Source organism: Ochlerotatus camptorhynchus, unplaced genomic scaffold, assembly GCF_037179485.1.
Source record: "Ochlerotatus camptorhynchus isolate MF236.1 unplaced genomic scaffold, CSIRO-AGI_Acam_v1.1 ptg000128l, whole genome shotgun sequence".
Taxonomy (NCBI): domain Eukaryota; kingdom Metazoa; phylum Arthropoda; class Insecta; order Diptera; family Culicidae; genus Ochlerotatus; species Ochlerotatus camptorhynchus.
In genome coordinates this window covers 3,404,438-3,425,271 of record NW_027040618.1, presented here as the reverse complement: position 1 = coordinate 3,425,271, position 20,834 = coordinate 3,404,438, and the positions used below count along the sequence as shown (strand labels likewise).

The following is a 20,834-nucleotide window of genomic DNA, read 5'->3' as shown; positions in this document are numbered from 1 at the left end:
GAACTATGTTTACAAACTTGCCGAATTTGACATGTTGTAACTGTTGTTCTGTTATGATCAATTGAGCTGAAATTTTGACACAGAACCACAAATATGCTGAATTTTCCGTGAACAAAAGGCCAAACTTTTCGAAACTCCTGGAAAAATTGGCGATATGGTTATAAATGTTGAAAATAATAGCGTTTTAAGATTTTTTGACGTTTTACAATCAGCCATTGTAAAATAAGTTCAGCTAAAAAAGAACAAGATATTTATATTTAGATTTGAGATTTAAGGTAAAAGTTGATGGAATCCACAAATGGCCGCTATTATGTTTATTTTGCTTTGCTACTTCGAATTTTTGACGGCACAGATCTCAGAAACTAAAAGGATTTCTTGTGCCAAATTATAATCACTCTTTTGCAGCACTGCAGCGTACATACATGCACGGAAACTTTGTAAAGATTCGAGGCGCCAAAAATTCGAAGTGGTATGGCAAAATAAACAAAATAGCGGCAATTTGTGGATTCCATCAACTTTCACCTTAGGAAAATAATTATATTACACCGAGTATAATACAGCAACAACATATTTTACAATTCAATCACAAAAACAGGGTGCACGACGTTAGGCATACGGTCGTTAGGCATAATGTACGATAGGCATAATGGACGTTGGGCATAAAGGGCGTTAGGCATAATGGACGCTAGGCATAATCTACCCGATGAATTCGAGAAGGATGATAATGGGGACCGTCTATTGACTGCTGACTTCGGTGAGCCTTAATTTTTGGAACTCATGAAAACTTGCGACGTCTTGGACAGGCAAAGTATTGGGTTACAGATGGTACGTTTGCCACAGTTCCTTGTTTGTTTCGGCAACTCGTTACTGTTCATGAAAGTATCGCTCCCTCACATCAGCAGACGGTTCCGCTAGTTTTCATTCTGATGACAACAAAAACAGAATCGTTGTATCGAAAAGTATGGCAGGAAATCCTATAAGCAGCAGGTATGTTTTTTTGTTTTTGAATTTTTCAATTTTTTTTTTTGAAAATTCACCATTCTTCATTTCATGAGTTGTTTTTTGGCATCATATTTTATTCAACCTTAGCTGTTTTTTTGTAATTGAATGAAAAATCACAGAATTTACCATTCTTTATTTCATGAGCTGTTATTTGAGGAAAACCTTTTCTTCTTTGACAATTGCAATGTGTGTGTAAGAATGTATTACAACAAATGAGTGATTTTTTTTTATTTCTAGATCTGATTGATTTCAAGATATAGTTCAAAACTATGCTGAGTTTTTATTGCCAGATTACTTAACCGCTATCGCTACTAATTTTGGATCTAAGTAAATATGTAGCTACGTTACTTATGATATGATAAATAATGGATTCCAAACTGTGCTTATTAAATAAACTATGTTTGTTTAACTTGTATCATTTTTTTTTTCAATGCTTAGCCTAATTTAAGCATAGTTTCCCATGCTCGAAACAGGTTTCTAGAGTTGCACAGCAGCAAGGTATTTTATGCCTAACGTCCATTATGCCTAACGTATATTATGCCTAACGTCCATTATGCCTAATGACTTTATGTCTGTTTCATATGTTTCTTCCATCTCAAATTTTTCCAGCTGATCTTCGTTTTTTTGCATGAAGTCCTCTGAGAGTAACATTTGCAATGTTTCTGTCGTAAAAACCCTTGACATTTTTTGAGGGATTTTTATTAATCCTAAAATAATATTTATTGTCTTTCACGTATGATAATCATAACGCTGTTTACCTGTGATTTCAGGATCAGAACTAAGCAGCAGTCTATTCAGTACATCCATGTTGTATAGCTTCTTTTGACAACTGTCATATTTGCAGCAAGGTTGCAAAGACTCATTTCAGCTAAAATTATGTTTTTCGGAATAATAAAACCAAAAGATGGTATGATGGCATGTTTTACTTGCAACTTACAAGAAGAGGTTACAAAGTATGCGTTGGAAACATAAAACCTGTAAATTTTGCTTTCTATGAGTCACAATCAGCGATTTGCTGATCGCTGAGTGAGTGAGTGAGTGAGTGAGTGAGTTTGTGAAAAATCGCTGATTGTGATTCTCATGAAGTGAAATAAACAGGTTTAATATGTCAAACACATTCTTTGCAACCTCTTCTTGTATCCTACCAATTCAAAATTTGATCATGGCATCTAATTATTTCATAATTTAGAAAAACATTGTTTTAGCTGAAATGAGTCTTTGCAACCTTGATTTGCAGCAGTGCATGTTCTATAACTGTGGATTAAAATTATATGCAGAATTGGAGTCACAGAATACCGTGGATACATTCGAACGTATGTCTCCGCTGTTTCTTGAGTAAATGTTTCAAATTTTTCCGTATCAATTTTGAAACCACTAGCTAGTGTCTCCAATAATAACTTTAAGCCGGTAGATTAAATTAAAATCAACCCTGTTATTTGAGCAGCGGTTTCCGAATCAGCAAAGAATCTAAGACTAGGGTTGCCATCCGAATTTCCAAAGCCTGGTTTTGGAAATTCCATAAGGAGTCCTAATTTCTTTCTGAAGTTTTCTTGAATGTGTTCTTTTCTTTCTTTGACGATTTGCCTTTCATTGCCAGTTTACCGCCATTTTTTGATCGGCAACTTGTAAGAAAGATGTAAAAAATACGAATCCTGGCATGAAAACTGGATAATCCGAATTTAAGAAAATCTGTGTTTATTTATTTTTTAACACCAAGATTATTGAATTCCTTTGAACTTGCGCCACATACATAATATTTCATCGTTGATGTCGTTTCAGCTGCTGCATTACACACTTTCGCATTAACCATAGTGAGCATAAAAGTATGTCTAATAGTGAACTGCTTGCCATTTAATGTAAATGTTGTTGTAACCATAGCGAATCAATTTCATTTTTAATATATGTGATGTCTTCATTAATTACCTCAGATGATTCCTCGATACACATAATGCGTATTGGGCGACAGTAGCGAGGTGAAGATGGAGTTGGGTTTTGCCAAACTATAGTTGCATTGGATCCACAAACTATTCTCAACTGTGGAGCACACTCGTATCAGAATTCATATCCACACGCATCTGATGGAATTATGAAACAAGAAAAATATACCTAAAATTCAGAATCTGTTTTGGCTTATTTTGAGAAATTGACTTTAGGCCAGCTAGCGTAGAACAAATACCCCTCCGTGTGTCGGTGCCAGTTTGGAAGATGTTTGCCACTTCTTCTGTGCCCGCTTATGTGTTCAAAGACTACACAGCAAAAAATTAATTTTAATATCAAATCGAAGTGGATGCACTTCAGTCGTGTCAAAAATATGGTGTAATGTTATTTGCCAAAAAGGAAAAAAATATCTTTAATACAGTGCATGAAATGACATTACACTGCTTTTACTGCATTTGTTTATTTTAGTGGCCATAAAAATTACATGAGATTTTCGACATGATTGAAGTGCATCCTCTTGGATGTAATATTAAAATAATTTTTTTGCTGTGTAACTTGGCGTAGAAATTAGAACCATTTATGATTTATTCATATTTTCCTACAAGGGCACAAACGGTAATTCTTATTGGGTAACCAGTTCCAAATTTACCATCATGGAGAACATCGGATAGATTTTTTTTATGGAGCTGAATATCAGATTAACAGATTGACTGATTGACACATTGAAAGATTGACAGATTAACAGATACGTGATACCTAACTTAAATTTTAGAAAGACACATTCGACGCACATTTCGATGTTCATTGCATAAAATGTGATGTCTGTATTGACAACGGTTCCCCTCAAATCCCCATCCATGCCCCTATTGCCAAGTTTGATTTTCAACTATAATTTTTACCCACGTCATTATAGTCCACACAATACCGCACCCAGTTTAACCCTACTCAAAAGCTTAATTTTTATAACTTCATAAACCCTCTTTTGGAGAAGAAGCTCCCCAAAAGAAAATGTTTCTCACCAATTTGGGTTTTCCTCTTTGCTACGGAGGAAGAAAAACTTTCCTCAACACAGACAACCAACCTAGGAGACCCGGGAAGCAACATAAACTTTAATCGTTTTTATTGTGTTTGCTTCGGTTTGGAGAAGTTTATGCTACTGCTGCTGCTGCTGCTGCTGCTGCACCGATTTCCCATTCCCAGCCGTCAGCCCATCGCCATTAATTAAGTCGATTCTCACGAATCTCGAAACAATTAAAAACAATCTTTATTTCCCATTGCTCCGATTTGCTCTCCCTCTCTGTCTCTCTTCCTCTGTTTCGATTCAATGTACATATAAAAGACAACGTCCAAATTCGAGAAACATTTTTGCATCTCTTCATCCAACCAACCAACCAACCAAGCAATGAATCCAAAAAGACTGATGATGATGATCGTTTCTTTACATCTTTTTCCTCTTCTTTTTTCTCCTTCCGTTTCAGTACGAACCCGTGATCGAATCCCGCTCGAATCTCCCGTTCATGAAGCACATCGTGCTGTACGAGTGCCAGGGCTCGACGCCGGAGCTGGAGATCATGTCCCGCGAGTTTGGCCGATCGTGCCTGAAAGCCGAGAAGGAGCTGCTGACCTGCAATTCGATTGTGGCCGCCTGGTCTCGCGGTTCCGAGGTAAGTCCCGCCACTACTGCCTACTACTTGCTCACTCAGCGCAGAAGACAAATCACGTGTCACCTGATTCATGGTCCGCGGTGGAACAATGTCCCCATTTTTCACGCCCTCCCAGCGCATGAAGAAGTTGGGGGACAATCGTCCATCAATCGCAGTCCGTCCGTCCGTCCGTCCGTCCGTCCGTCCATCCGTCCTGTCAGCGACCGTAGATTACCTGCCTATTCAGTATTCCAAATAACGCGCAAATGTGCGCGCCGTTTGAAAAATTTATCATTGTTTTCATTCAAAGTGCTTTTTTCACGATTATGAATTCTTTATTATTATGCTTTTATTTCATCTCGGCTTCTTCGGCTGCTGTCTGGTGAATGTTTGTAGTACGTTGTTAGGTATATATACATACCTTCGTATTATGATTCAGTGTTTTTTTTTTGTGCTCGCTCGCTCGCGCTCATTGGAAGGCATCAATCTGTCAACCTTGTTGGTCGTCACGTCATCATCATCGTTGTCGTCGTCATTCCAAGAATGTCGGGAGCCGAACAATAGTATTCGCGGTTTGTGGTAGTAAGAACGAAGCCTCCGGGCGACGCGCATTCGACTGTTAAAATATAATGGGCATTCGGAGATCGGTGGTGGTAATGCGGAAGACGCGAGTGAGCTGAGCAAACTCTCGCGAACGCGTTCGGTCGTTGGTGGGTCGTTTAAAAACTGTTTTGGAATAATAATAATTTCTCCTGTGTTTGATGCCCATTATGTGGTATTATTGTGCTTCGTGGGCCTATTGTATAGCCCGTGTTGTTTCACGCTTTTTGTTCCCTGTAGGAGGTTCTTTTTTTGTGTGCGTTTGTTTGGATTTTGTGTGCGATGGGTATGAAATATAAATGGATTATTTTGATACAATTTTTTTTATTTGGATTCTGTTTGTTTGGCAGACACGGTTGATTTCACTGATTTGGATAGATGGTGTACGTTTCCTGGTGGTGCAGACAGTGCGCTTTGAATGTATAATTTACCTCGACGAGGATTTTTTAATTATTTTGACGTAGCGTGATGACGATGAACAGGACATCCTGCCCAATCGGGAGGCCTCTAGTCAGAGCTTCTGTTAATTTATAATGAAAAAGGAGCTTGAATTGCGCCTTTCTGATTCAATGGATCATATCATTCGAGCAGTTTAAAATGATGTTTCCTACCACTCGAACTTGGCCGTGGAATATTGTTTTGATTTTTTTTTTCTAGATCCTCCAGAAATATTTATTTATTTATTTGTCGTCAATCAGTGTAGACCGTTTTACAATTATTGTCTTCAGTGCTATTTTTACAATTTTGTCTTTGTTTATATTTTTATAGTATGTCTTGAGAACAAATTAAAAAAAATTACCTCTAGCTGACGTTATGCGAGGAATTAAAATATTGCTTTAATTTTGTTTTTGTCATTGTAAAGTCAATGTTATTGCAGTGCTTATTATATGTGTCCATCATTTAGTTCAAGGGTCCAAATTTGGCATAATTCGTACGATGACAGTTTATAGCAAATATATTTCTATTTCGTGAATGCCTACATGGTGTATATAAATTTAAGGATGACACTAGTTCTATTGAATCAATGCGATGTGATACGATATCGTTTACGACTGAAGTCAAAGCAAATTCACGACGCTCTTTTAATGTTTGGATATTAATGAGCATACACCGAGCTGTGTAAGATGGCAGAGGAAATACAGTCCAACCTAACTTGCGGAGTGCATGCAATAGAAGCTGCTTTTGAACGGACTGTATTCTTTCTTCGTGTGTGGATGAAACCAAACTATGCTAATAACGGCCTAACATAAGCAATGTACAATGTTTTTATCGTATACGTATCGAAACGTTTTATGAAACCCAGCATGTTGTTAGCTCTGTTAATAATTGTGTTATAATGATCTGTGAAAGTAAGTTTTGAGTACAAAATAACACCTAGATCCCTGACTCTATCACACTTTTCTACGATCAGGTTTCCTAAAGTGATTGTTATATCGGGTAGGATTCGTTTTCTACTAATGGTAATTGAGTTACATTTTTTATATTTAATTGAAGCAGGCTTTTTTGACACCAAGTATGGAATATCTGTATTTTCTCTTTAAATGTGATGATGTCTTTATTTCTGAAAAAAGTTTAATGTCGTCAGCATAGATTAAAACTTTCAATTTCTTAATAATGAAAGATATGTCATTGACGAAGATAATAAATAAAAGCGGACCTAAATGGGAGCCTTGAGGAACTCCTGAAGTGACATCAACAGGATTTGATGTCTTTCCTTTGTATTGTACTATTTGATGGCGGTCAGTTAAATATGATTCAAGCCACTTGAGGAGTGCGTAAGGAGCTCCCATTTTTTAAGTTTAAAAATAAGCATGGGTATGTAAATTCGATCATCCAGTGCATTAAAGGAATAATTAATTAATTCGAGCAAATTCGTAGTTGTTGAACGGTCTTTAAAGAAGCATAGTAGTTATTCTGTTTTTATTTTGAAGAAATAGCTATTCATTTACAATCGCCTCGAAAAGTTTCGGAATGCAAGAGATAATAGCTATACCACGATAATTACGTAGGGGAATTTACGTATTCTCGGCAACCTAAGCAGCGACCTTCTTTCTATACCCTTTTTCTCTATGGAACGCACACATATGCAGTATTGGTTTGTTTACAATCTTTTGCTGCCAGCTGCTCTAACAATTTCAGTCGAAAGAATTGTCAAAAACTGTTTTGAAACGCTTTAACAAAGCTCCAATCTTCTCTAGTGAGAGCGAGTATTGTCGGCAACCAGTTTTTCTTCGGCAACCGTTCCATTTGAACTGCATGTAAATCTGCTGTTCTATTATCGGCAACTCGAAATCAGCTACAATTTGTAGTGCGTGTGTTTCATTTCAAGAAAACCCTGCTAGATTGCTTTTTCTCGGTGGTAAAAATATAGTCAAGTTGAAGCTGAAAGCATAAAGAATCGTTTGCATGCATTCAGCGAAGTGTTTTCGTAAGAAAATCCAGTGAAAATAGTGTTTCAATTTGGGTTGCCGAAAATAGTCTGTCATGCCGAAGCCGTCATTTCCCCTATGTCAGATTTGTTTGCCCGATTTAATTTTTTTTTTCAAATAGGGTCTTGTATTGTATTGTATTGTAGTTTATTTAGCCTAACGCAATCCTGGTGGATGAACTCTTTATCAGGACCCTTGCCTTTATAGAGCTCCTGTAAATGTGAGTATCGTGCTTTGTTGTTTAGTCGACAGAGGGAGCTGGTTCCAAATGATGGGCCCTGCTATGAGTATGCACTCAGTATTTCTATCTGAGGTAGTGAGTCAAGGTATGATGAATGAACGTGCTCGTTTCTGTTGCTGTTGCTGTAGATAGTCGGGCAGATTCCCAACAAATCCTTGCCGCACGAAACAGCATATCCTCGGGTGATAGTTCGTTATCAGGTCGTGTCCTAGTATTGTACTAAGTACAGCGACTGTTGACTCCCTGCGCCCGATTTTGTAGACTAATAGAACTGCTGCTTTGAAACAGCGTTCCAGCTGATCTTTAAACGCCGCAGACAGTCCCGGATTGTAAACAGCGGCACCTACTGCGGTATCACCGATTGAACTAATTTTCTTCTGATTGGGGTGGACAGGACTGGTGAAACTGACTGGTACGCAGCGTACTGAAGACTTGGGTTGCTACAACATTCACCTGATTCTTCCACTGAGGTCAATTGTCGTCAATTGAGGCACCTATCCATCAAGGTTCACAACACAATAAAAAAGCGCAATTGTCTCTCCGCAGAAAACGATGTATGTATTCGGTAGGGTTTTGGATCTAATTTCCGTCCTACTAACAGGGTGGCAAGTGAAGAAAAAAAAAAAATATATATATGCGTGGAAGCATCGGGAATGAGCTCCCGGGTGAAGTGGAGGGATAGAGGATGACACACACACACACACACACACACACACACACACACACACACACACACACACACACACACACACACACACACACACACACACACTAAAAGGGTGGCAAGTGAACCAGGAAAACCAGAAAACCGGGAAAAAGTCAGGAATTTATTTTCACCAGGAAAAACCGGAAAAAAAACCAGGAATTTCATAAGTCCACCATTTTGTACAAGCCAAATCTTTCACACAAGTAAACATTGATGAACAAAATTTACCCTGATAATTTAGTAAATATATTTTGTATTTATATTTAATTTAATTTTTTCTCGAATCAATAGCATGTATGATTTTTGCTTTATTGATAGCAGACTTAAGCAGTGCCGACGCGTAACTACTTTGAAGTACCTGTTCAACATGTTCAATAAAAAAGCTCTATTTCTATAAACTTCAGATAAGGCATTCGAACTTCATGCAAGTTCTACAAAATTCTGGAAAGTCTTACAAGTTTCAGGAAAATGCTGTGAACTACTGTGATGACCTAAGACGGTCAGGAAATCTCTCTGAACCTTCAGAGAAGTTCTACAAATTCTAGAGAAGTCTTACGAACTTTAGGAAAGTCCTTTAATCTTTGGGGAATAACTACGAATTTTACAGTATTTTCCACAGATTTAATGTAACTTCTACGATATTTAGGCATTGCTTAAAACATAATAATAATCCTATGACACTTATGGATTTTTTTCGAGCTTCAGAGAAGTCTTCAATACTCTTGGGAAGTCCTCTGAACTTAACATAGTTCTTCAAGCTCAAAAAAGTTCCTAGAACTTCCGAAAAGTCGATTGAACTACAGGTAGTCCTACGAAATTCATGGGAGCTCTCCAAACTTCAGGGAATTTCCAAGAAATTAAGGAAAGACCCACAAACATTTGAAAAACCCTTCGATATTTAAAGCCTTATGAACTTCAGGGAAGCTCTGCTAAATTTAGGGTCCTCATATATTCAGTTAAGTCCTCAGATCTTCGAGAAAGTTCTTCGAACTTGGAAGAAGTCTTACGAACTTCTGAGAATTTCTACGAACTTCGTGGTACTTCTACGATATTTAAGAAATCCTTATGAATTTCAAAAAAACTCTGAACTTCAGGGAAGTCCAAAGATCTTAAAAAAAGTCCTTCGAACTTCGGGGAAGTCCCATGAAATTCAGGCAATACAAACTTCAATGAAACCTTCAGTAAATACCTTAACGCTTCAGGGAAGTTCTACGAACTTTAGGGAGTTTCTATGAACTTCAGCAGTCAGTCTTTTTAATAATAAGAGTTATTAAACCAGCGTTGTTTATGAAATCTTTTAATCATATGATTTTGAAATCATGTTGTAATCACAATTCTGCTAAATAAGATCCTTAATCGTTGACAATTTGCGGAAAATTTAAACAAACTGGAAATCCGTAAAATTGTTAGAAGCAAAGGTTTGTTTAAAAAGTCCTCAGTCATATCAGACTTCGCAATTTCATCTTGAGATAAACTAGCCCGTTAACTAAAAATCTCAATATTAAAGTTAAAAAAATCGCAGCTTCAAAAACAAAAATCTCAAGTTTTAGGGCCTTATAGATCTCTAAATTTCAGACATTAGATAGGGCTTCACGCTGGTCCGTCGTATCTCAGCTTTTCTTCGTCATACACCGCTAAAATCGCTCATTTTACGGGTTATCGCAAATGTTTCAATGGCAATCGTAATTAATCTTGTAAGCAAAGATGTTTTTGCAAAAAAATGAGTGAAAACGTTTTGCTATTATAGTTTTAGCACATAGCACGTAGAAAAGGGGATACGCTAGGAGCGCTTCTTTTGTTTTGAGAACAATGAGCGTAAATATTCATACAATGAGCTCTAATAGGATTTATGTTGTAGCTACTGAACTTACGCATCGGAACTAACCAATTATTGATTTGTGCACGGTGAAATCATTGATATTTTTGATCATTTCTGATCGATAGAACGGAAATGGGTGATTACGACGAAGTAGCACTATACCCTATTATTGTGGCGTCTTTGCAGAAGACGATCGCTTGCGCCTTTTTTGGAGTTGGGAAAAGGTGGTTCGATGTCGCTCATCGCTCGATGGTCTTCAGGTACTATCCTACATCATGTACAGCACCAAAGATCAGCGTTGCCAGATATACCGGATATATCGGTATATACATATAAGGTTCCTCAGAATACCGAGATATTTTTTGTGCGAGACTTGTATCTCTTTGAATACCTCATATTTTTTTCGCCTTCAAAATTCTAAACAATCATCTCTAAGGTGCCTTGTGCTTGACAATCTTTCGGCTAATGTTTGCTTTTCCTCACCGTTTTTGGACACCCATCAATCGAGAAATAGTCGATGGCTCTTTCCGGTAATTTCTAGGGAAACGAGAAACATTTTTTAAATATCTAACTTTCCCTGGAATTTTCTTCCACCTTACCTGGGAAGCTTCTTCAGCTCGAATGATTCATTCATCTTCTCCCGCCAGTTTTTTCAACTTTCCCGGAACTTCAAGGATGCTATCAGATTTTTATTGCAAATCCACACTAGTTGCAGGCACATTCAAGAAGTTCTGAAACTTCAGAAAAGTCCAGACTTTTGTGTAAGTTTCGATAAATTAAAGACAGTTTCATTTACTTCTGTTAAAATTCAAAAACCCAAGAATTTCGGAAAAGTCCAGCGAACTCCAGTGAACTTGAGGAAAATTCATACATATTTTTGAATTTTCACAAGTCCAAAGAGCTTCAGAGAAATTTAATGGTTTTCATGACCTTTAGTGAAGCTCAGACATCATCAGGACAGATCAATTAATTAATGAAATTGCTGAAATTATAAAGAAGTTTCGAGAAACTCAGGCAATTTCCGAAATCTTCAGCAATGTCCTGAGGGGCTCATGCAATTTAGCAGAAACGTAAGGGAAGTTACATGAACATTAGAACATTGTGAGAACATTTTATGGGAAGTTCTATGCTCTTTAATGGCAGTGTCGATAACTTTTAAAAATTAAAAAAAAAAAAATCGAGAAGATCAGATTCTGATGTTACAATAAATTCAAGAAAATTGTGAGAACACTTAAGAGATTTCGTAATCTTTAAGATAGTCCAGAGACCTTCAAAGATGATTAGAGATATTCCGGTAGTATTTTTATAATAAGGGAAGTTCCGAGCACTTCGAGGATGACCAGAGAACTCCTAAACAGCCCCTAATTTCAGAAACATTACAAGAACTTTTAAGGAATTTCGAGGAATTATGGAATATTTCTAAGTGCATTTCAGGAATGTTCCGAAAACTTCAGGAAAATTGCGGAGTGTTCAGAGATGTTTTATGAATATCAGGAAAATTTTCTGGATCATAAGAACATCCACCAGGAATATCTTTCTTCCGGAATTATGTCCTTGTTTCTTTCGACTGTTCCGTAAGCGCTCTGGCTTCCGACTTTTTTCAGATGTTTCTTCCAATCTGCCTTAGGAAGTTTCTGCCAGCGTCTCCAGGAAGTTTCTTTCGTCTTTTCCAGGAAGTTCAATTAATTCTCCCAGAAATTTATTTCGTCTTATTCTGGAAGTTTGACCATAAGCCAGGTTTTTTTGGTCGACTTCTATTGGAAGGTTTTTCCGAGCTTCTTCTAGCTCTCCCTGGAAATGGCTACTTCTGAAAATTTACTTCCAGTTTCCGAAACATTTCTGGCTTCCTTTAGATGTGACATCCGATTTTTTCCGATAGTTTATTTAAATTTTCACCACATGATTCTCAATTCGTGTCTTGGAAGATTCCCGGATGTTCTTCAGACTTTACTTAGAACTTTCCTCGAACTTCATCCAAGAGAGCTTATTTCGTCTTTCGCTGGATGTTTTTTCGGCTTCGTTCAGAAGCTAATTCCAACATTCCCCTGAGCTTTCTTCCGGAATTTTCCGATCATTGTACAAAAGCTAAAATTTTGCTTTGATTAACGGCTTTCTCGGTCTTAAAACACTGCAACGACTACGATATAATCTGCTAATAGTCGTTGTTGTGGCTGATTTTCCATATTTTGTTTTTTTAATGATATATAATTGAAAAAAAAACTACTTTCTCACAATTTTGATCAGCACTTGAGGAAAACGATAGTTTTAAAAATTTATTTAAAAAATAAGACTGTCGAATGTCGTTAAGTTAAACAAAGCAATTCCCCTCAAATCCCAGTCATCACCATTGTTAAAATTTTCGCTTTAAAAACGGTAAAAATATAGAATTAATTAAATAGTAAATACCGATAAATACAGATTTTTTATTACCTTTGATACCGTAAAGCTTTAAAACAATCTGGCAACGTTGCCAGAGATGTAAATTTGGAGATCATCGGCATAAAGCTGATAACAGCATTTAAGCAAAGACAGCATATCATATATGGCAACTCTTCCATTTTCTCATGCGACCACTATGAGACCGACACAATCGCGTCATCTGCCGTTCAAAGGTTATTGCTTCGAACGATTTTATAGCAAAGATTACAACCTCAGAAGAATGGTTTGTGTATTTGCTTATTTTTCTATGCAGTACTTCCACCTTTGCTCGAGTGCAGCGCTACTGTATATGTTGCTTGGATTCTGGCAGAGTTGCCAGTCTTCTTGATTTGAAGTCTTTGATTTTAGTCTAGCGTGCCTGAAGCTCGTGGAACTTTCCTTGACATATCTAATCTTTCCTGATCCTATCCTAAAACTTGTCTGCAGTTTTCGTTCCTGCATCGAATTCCCTAATGTTTCAAGAAATTCTTGGATCTTCTCTAACGTTCCCTTGATTATCCAGATATTCATGAAAATTCCCTGAAGATCCCGCAATTGTTCTGCAATTTATGAGGCATTCTTGAATGTCTCGGAATTTCCGATTATTTCTCGGAACTTCTTAAAAGTTCGTGTAATTAATCTATGGAACCGCTTTAATGTTCTCTAATCTCCCTCTGAGTACTCTGAATACGGTAGAAAACTACTTTGGCCTAAGCGCCCATTTATCAATCTTTATCTTCATGCGATAGGCCGAAGTGAATTCATTGGCGTTTCAATGCGTTAGGCCGAGTTTAGAATCCGTAGGCCGAGTTTGGCTTCAAGAAGCAGTGTTAGACTTTTAACAATATCTCAACAATTTGTTTCTCTTTATCAAATCTTACGGTATGTACGGAAAGGTAAATAAATTTGAAAGCCATCAGTAATAATAACATTACGTTTGGTGCTAAGCTGCTCTAGATTAAGACTAAGTGCGGGTTGTGCTTAATAGGCCGGGGTAGTTAACAATATTCCTGAAAATAATGATACCGCCTAAACATCTCTAAACTTCTCTGAAGAGCTCTGGATACCCCTGAAGATCTTGGAACTATGCTTGAGTTTTCGAAAATTCCCTGAGTATCCCGAACCTTGTTTAAAGTTTTTGCAATCGTCAAATTAGTCTTTTAACGTAAGAAAGTTCCAAATTTTTTTTTGAAAAATTAGGGAACTAAATGAATGACAACTTCACATAGGATAAGGAAAGTTTAGATATTTTAAAGAAACATCCATAAAGCATAAAGTCAACACCCGAAAAATGTGTACTTTTCAGTTTTATGGCGAGCTGATTGCTGACAAGATTTACCAGTCCCTTATTTTGATTAGAAGGAACTAAATAGTGTTTCCATTTCAAAGTTACACACAATTATAAGCTCTGCTGGGAAACCAGCTCTAAATTTAACTTGTACTGAATGATTTGATTGCTACTCATTAGGCATCTTATGTTTTTGACGAAATTAACATTTAACCTGGAACGTTTGAAAAAATATTAGGTTATTGCCAGTTAGAATCTTATTTTAAATCTTATTTTGCATAAGTTCAACTCCCTAACACTTAAGAAATCCTTCAAATCAGGTCTGCAATTACTCATCATATCTTAAATGTTGTAATTAGGAATTATGAAACTATGATATATTATAACGATATGTTTTATCTGTGAAATTCAGAAAAGGAGGTACAGTTTCAGTATGACACATCTTCTTCTTCGCATTTCAAGCTTATAGCATATCGCATATTAGCTTATTGCGTGCTCTCAACTTAGTGTTCTAGATGCACTTCCACAGTTATTAATTGAGAGCTTTCGATGCCTGTACCATTTTTGCATTGGTATAATTGTGTGGCAAGTCCAATCATACTTCTATGCCCAGGGAAGTCGAGAAATTTTCCAATCCGAAAAATTGCTAGACCGGACCGGGAATCGAACCCAGCCACCTCCAGCATGGTCTTGCTTTGTAGCTGCGCCTTTACCGACTGAGCTAAGGGAGGTATGACACATAAAACCAGTCAATTTCACTTCCAGCGTGTCACAATTAGCGATTAGCTATAACAGTGAGCACTCACTCATCGCGATCGCTCTTAAAGCTAAAATCGCTAATTGTGACCCTCTGAATGCAGAATTGACAGGTTGAATGTGTCATACACAAACTTTACCTTCTGTTCTTTCTTCTTACATAGGGGAAATGGATGTAATGTTGACCTGAATGCCCCTAACTTGGGCCCATACATAAATTCAGCAATCGACTAAATTTTCAAAAGCGACCAAAAATATCCATTAGTACCGTCCCAATGACGCGTTCATCTAGATAAAATTTATAAATATCAGATTTTTAGCGGTGGGCTCAGTCTTAGATCCATAGGCCAACATAAGAGCCATTTCCTCTATATAAATTATTATTATATATTATTATAGTCACTTTAACGCTCTTGGGTCATTCGTTACTTGTCCGGGGTTGAGATTTGAACTCGTGACTTTGGCGTGAGAGGTATGGATGCTAACCACTACGCCGGGGTCACCCCCATAAAGTATTTTAGTTTCCTAATTTCGGAAAAATAGCATTTTAGCGTGCAATGAACATTTGCAAGCTTTGCTTCAAATTAGTGCCTCTTCGATCTTGAGCGGTAAAACTTCGTTCCCAAAATTCCGAAAAACATTGTCAATGTTCCATGAAGGGGCTGAATTCTAGAATTCTATTAATTTTTTTGGATCACATTTTGTCTTCTGCCACCTCCTTAAGAAAAAAATTACCCAATTTTTCATACCCACATTCCCGTCTCTCCTTCACCACAGGGATTCACCTTTCCGCTGGAAGCCGGCTACCCGCTGGACTCGTACCAGGCCCGCTTCTACATGATGGAAACGCACTACATGGGCTTCCAGAGCAACTCGATCGACATGCGCCCCCGGATGGACAACTCCGGCCTGCGGCTGTACTACTCGACGACCCTGCGGAAGCACGACGCCGGTGTCCTGTCGGTTGGCATTCAACCCAACTGGCGCCACATCATCCCGCCGGGTCAGGAAAAGGTCGTTTCCGAGGGCCATTGCATCGAAGAGTGCACCCAGCGGGCGTTCCCTCGACCTGGGATCAACATATTCGCCGTCATGATGCAAACCAGCCATATGGGCAAGCAGGTCCGACTGAGGCAGATCCGGTACCGCGAGGAATTGCCCACGATCGCTCACGATTTGAACGTGGATGCAAATTATCAGGAATTCCGGAGACTGCACAGCCCAGTCAAAGCACTGCCAGGCGATCGCTTGATCGCTGAATGTTCCTATGATAGCACGTCGAGAAAAACGATCGCCCTCGGAGGATACACGTCTCGAGATGAAACTTGCTTGGTTCTCAGTTTGTACTATCCACGCCAGAAGGAGCTCACGTCCTGCCACTCAATCCCTAGTCTGCCAACGGTGCTGCACGCCGTCGGTATCAACGAGCTGGCCACCGGAGCGAACCCAATCCGGATAGCATCGCCTCCGGAAATCGCCGGCATGACCCTGGAGGAACGCCTCCTCTCCTACGATTGGAGAGTCAACTTCAACGCGTTCCAGTATGTGATACGAAAGGGTGCCTTCAAGCCGCTCTGCTGGAGCGCCCGGAACACTCCCATCCCGGTAAGTCGAAAAATGACACGGTTCAATGATCAAACACTGACCACCGAAAACTATTAACCCCTTTTCAAATGGAAAACTTTTGCAACTCTCCCCGAAAAACAGTCTAACCTAATTTCCCTTCCGTTCCGGTTGTTAAACTGATGAGAGAAAATTAATTTTCCCTGTTCGTCAGAAATCACAAAACCGATTCCAAACCGCTTCAAGGAGCTTGCGGAAAACTTTGCCTTTCAACTGCTTCTCATTTTCAGCATCCCTTCCCGGGCAAATCGCTAAGAGGATTATTTATTATACAATAGTTTGGCAAAGTACTTTATAAATCAATTTTATGCAAATATTGAGATTTCCTTTATCCTCCGGCAAAGAGGGGGAAACCACTTTCCCCAATAGTTTTCACTGCACTTGGGGGAAAAAAAACCCTTGTGTCCCTGTCTCCCCGGCACCGGAATTTATTACTTACCGCGATTTTTTTTCTTTCCTCCGATTTCGTTCCGCAGGGCACCGACAACATCGACGCCTATGCTCCGAACCTGACCCGTGTTTGGCGACCGACGCCCACGTGTGGCGTTTCGAGTTCGTCGTCTGGCAGCAGCGGTGGCTTCAACAGTGTCAACCGGTTCGCCACCGACCGGGATGCGTCCAACGGGCCCAGCTGGACCATGATGGAGGAGGACGACAACAACAATGTGATCGAGGGTGCGGCGCGGAGCAAGTCAATCCGCAGCTCAACGACGGCCGGAATGGCACAGTCCGGCACCACAACCGTGGTCTCCAAGGTGGCGCTCTTTGTGATCTTCATCAATACGGTCAGGTTAGCGGCGGTGCTGTGATGATGATGATGACGACAATGATGATGACGATGATGTGAAGGTGAAATGAGCGAGATGATGCGCTGTGATTGGTGATAGGTAGTAAAATAGCGTAAATAAGAAAGAGGAAACCTAAGGAAATATGTAGTCCAGGGACGCACCGGGAGAGGGCACCCCGAGGAGAGACCATAGAAAAACAAGACTGTGTATAGCGATAGCGAGAATGACCGAGATGAGGAAAGAAGGAACGGGAGAAAGAAATGAATATTTTTGTACAGGTTTTCTTTATTGTGAAGCGGTAGATTTTGTTCGGTTTTCTTGTCGAGAAAATCGCTAGTCATTTGAACAGATTCTGTTGAATAGTATTTAAAGCGAAACGACCAATCAATGGATGATGGCAGGGGGGCAGAAGCAGAAGGAATGGTCGGCGATTGACGCGATAACTGCCAGGGTTTCGAATTATTTAACTAGAAAAGAACCAAGTGGAACAGCTAGTATTAGGGGATAGAAGCGGTGTAGACAATTGTAATATCCATATTTGATACACTTGAGCCAGTTGTTAGACATGTATATTTTGTACATACGCGAGAAGGTGCCGATTGAGTGTATTATTTTTGTACATAAAGTAGGACTAATAAAAAATTTACGATGAATTGAAATACGAAACAAGTACTCAATCTAGTTGACAGAGATCCGAAAATAACCCTCATTGATGACATGTAACTAGTTGGAAATTGGCTTTTCTATTGAGTTGTCTGAATGGTAAGTCCGGTTGAAATTGGATTAGAATACAATGAATTGCTTATACAGAACGAAATTTGGTCTTGTAATTTTTAGCATTGCTGACTGTATTAAAATTGATTCTCAAAAAGAAAGCTTGCCATCGCACAGTGGGCAAAATCCTGCAAAAAAAAAAACTACAAGGAACAGCCCTATGGGGTTATACGCAATGGTGACTTAGGACTACGTGGTCTTATATAATAAATGTTATTTGTTAATTGCAGCAGGAGCTTGTGTTTTGTTTAGGAATAGGAATTTGCGTAGGCTTCTCTCCGTTTATACTCTAGTATGACTGGGATTGCCCTGACAAGAACCTTTTGATATGAATTTTAGTTGGGACATGTTCAGAATCTTGGTGGCCCTGAACAGGGCCGATGGAAGTACAGGTTTGAAATATGATGATGACGTGTAGGCAGCTGGATCAGCAAATCGGACCGGATAATCCCATATTCTTCGGTTCAATGATTGGTCATTCGCAAGAGTCTCGGCCCGTCTGCTGCTGGACAGGGGTTGAACTGGTGTCTGCGACAGGTTTGAAGACCGCAGCACATCAGTGTCCACCCAGCTAAAGCTCCTCTTCTTTTTGGTTGTTCTCGTTAAATTCCTTCTCCCAACAAGTTGGTAAATTTTAGCCTTTAGCAGAAAGACGCTTAACACTTTTTTGGCGAATTTATGATCCTGTTTCACGTCATGGTTCTTCTCTTTGCTTGTTCAGATAAGTTAATAATTTTATTTATTTACTCTACTGCACTAAATCAAACGAGTATATATAAGGGTTACGTGATCGAATAATTGAAAATTCTTTACGAATAATCGTTAATCGAATAATTGGACTTTTAGGCATCCCTAGAAAATAGTGTAATTTCATGTTTTTTGGTGGTCCTTCGAAAGTATCGAACAGCAGAATTGAAACCAGCAAGTGTAATCCAAGAACCAAAAGCCGTGCGATGCTAGTTTTCATTGCTATGACGACGACTGAATTAAGGGGCTTAGAAGCAGAGAGGGGAAGTAAATTCTCTTCATCGATTTCCTCTTTTGATGACCATGGCTTCACTAACCTATTTCGCACTATTTCTGCTATGCTCTTCTATCATCCAGAACAACAAACGTATCAATGAATGTGTTTGCCGTCGAGTTATTACCGAAACAGAAAGTCGATGAAGAAAATCGATCAAAATCACTGGGGTGCAAGTGTTTCCAAGTTTGGTTACAACATTACAACTCTGGAGAGCATTTTGTGTGGTTCTGAATATGGCGATGAGTGTGCAAAATATTACGCAATTGCATCATCCCTATTCCCACATGCCCGAAGATCAGAGGCGAATGCCACTTCAACTTGTTTCGTCTACTAATGACTCTCTGATGACAGTGCTGGGAAAGCAGCATATGCATGTACGTAATTTGTGGATTTGTTAGTTATTTCGACGATTTTGAACAATGCTTGAAATATACCACTTTTCAATAGTTTTTCGTTAATAAATCAAAAGTCGGAAGCGCTGTTATTGTTTAATGAAAAGAGAAGGATTAGTATTTTCCATTTAATTCCACTACTTTATTTGCTTATACTTGACAGATACGCGTATTTCGTCTACAATGCACAGACTTCTTCAGTGTCTTGTACTAATACTCGACTGTTATTGTTGTATAGAAACTTTTATGATCGATTGGTGATAAAATTATTGGAATTGGTCCAGGGGCAGCTGAGTTATTATCGTGCAAAATCTTTCATTATTTCGTTACATGCTCCATTTTCGGTTTTCCTACTTAAAAAGCAATTTATTTTTGTAGCTGTCTGAGATCCTTAAAAACTAGATATTCTTAAGTAATAAATCATGGCAAATCTATTGGAAATCTGAGAAAATCCTCGTATAATGTACCGTACTTCAAATCTGTGTGGGTAATTTAAAACATTTCATGGATGAAACATATTTGTGAAACATATTTGCACGTTAAAAAATGGAACACTGCAGATAATGGTCTATTTTACCCGAATTACTCCTGTACTGTTTGAATATTACACTCCACCTGTCTGGATCGAAAACATTAGGAAACTAGCTCGTCTTGCTCAAAATCTCTGAAAAAGTCTACTTTGCCCAAATTCCCTCTTCATAAAGACGACCAACCAACCAACCAATCAACCTCTTATACAGCATTAACAAGTAACTCCACACCTACCTGGTGGGCCTCGGGTTGCCCTCAGGTGGGTCTCAGAAATTGAGTCAACTTGTCCTTATGTGTGGATTAAATGAGAACGTCTCTGTTGTAATTGTTGATTAGACTATTGATCGCGTTCGGGCGATTAAATATCTTGGTGTGATTATTGATGACACACTTAAGTTCAACTCTCACATTGACAATGTCATCAAGAAAATTGCCAAAAAGTATGGAAATCTATGTTGACTGAAAAACGATTTAACTATTGCCAGTAAAATACAGGTATGCAAATCAATCATCTCTCCTCATCTTGACTTTTGTCCTTCCATTTTATTTTTGGCCAATGCAAAACAAATATCGAGAATACAGCGCTTGCAGAATAAAATTATGCGTTTGATTTTGAGATGTAATAGATCCACTTCCTCAACTTTGATGCTAGACGCCTTACAATGGTTGTCGGTGAAGCAAAGAATTGTATATTTGACTATGGTGTTCATTTTTAAAGTAGTTAACGGTTTGTTACCTCGATATTTGTGTGATCGAATTGAAAGAGGAAGTGACTTTCATAGATATAATACTAGAAACGCGGTTGAAATAAGAACACCACATTTCTTGACTTGTGCTTCACAAAATTCAATAATTTTTAAAG

The 20,834-nt window shown here is 38.6% G+C and overlaps 1 protein-coding gene across 1 annotated transcript in view; it reads left to right on the top strand.

Moving 5' to 3' along the window:
- LOC135700110 (MOXD1 homolog 2-like) overlaps positions 1-17,904 on the top strand; it is an 89,044-nt gene extending 71,140 nt beyond the window's left edge. Inside the window, exons 4-6 of the mRNA XM_065220505.1 lie at positions 4,419-4,604; positions 15,618-16,445; positions 16,940-17,904. Coding sequence (XP_065076577.1) covers positions 4,419-4,604; positions 15,618-16,445; positions 16,940-17,272 — 1,347 coding nt within the window. The 3' untranslated portion in view covers positions 17,273-17,904. The remainder of the gene's footprint in view (positions 1-4,418; positions 4,605-15,617; positions 16,446-16,939) is intronic.
- The last annotated feature ends 2,930 nt before the right edge of the window (positions 17,905-20,834 follow it).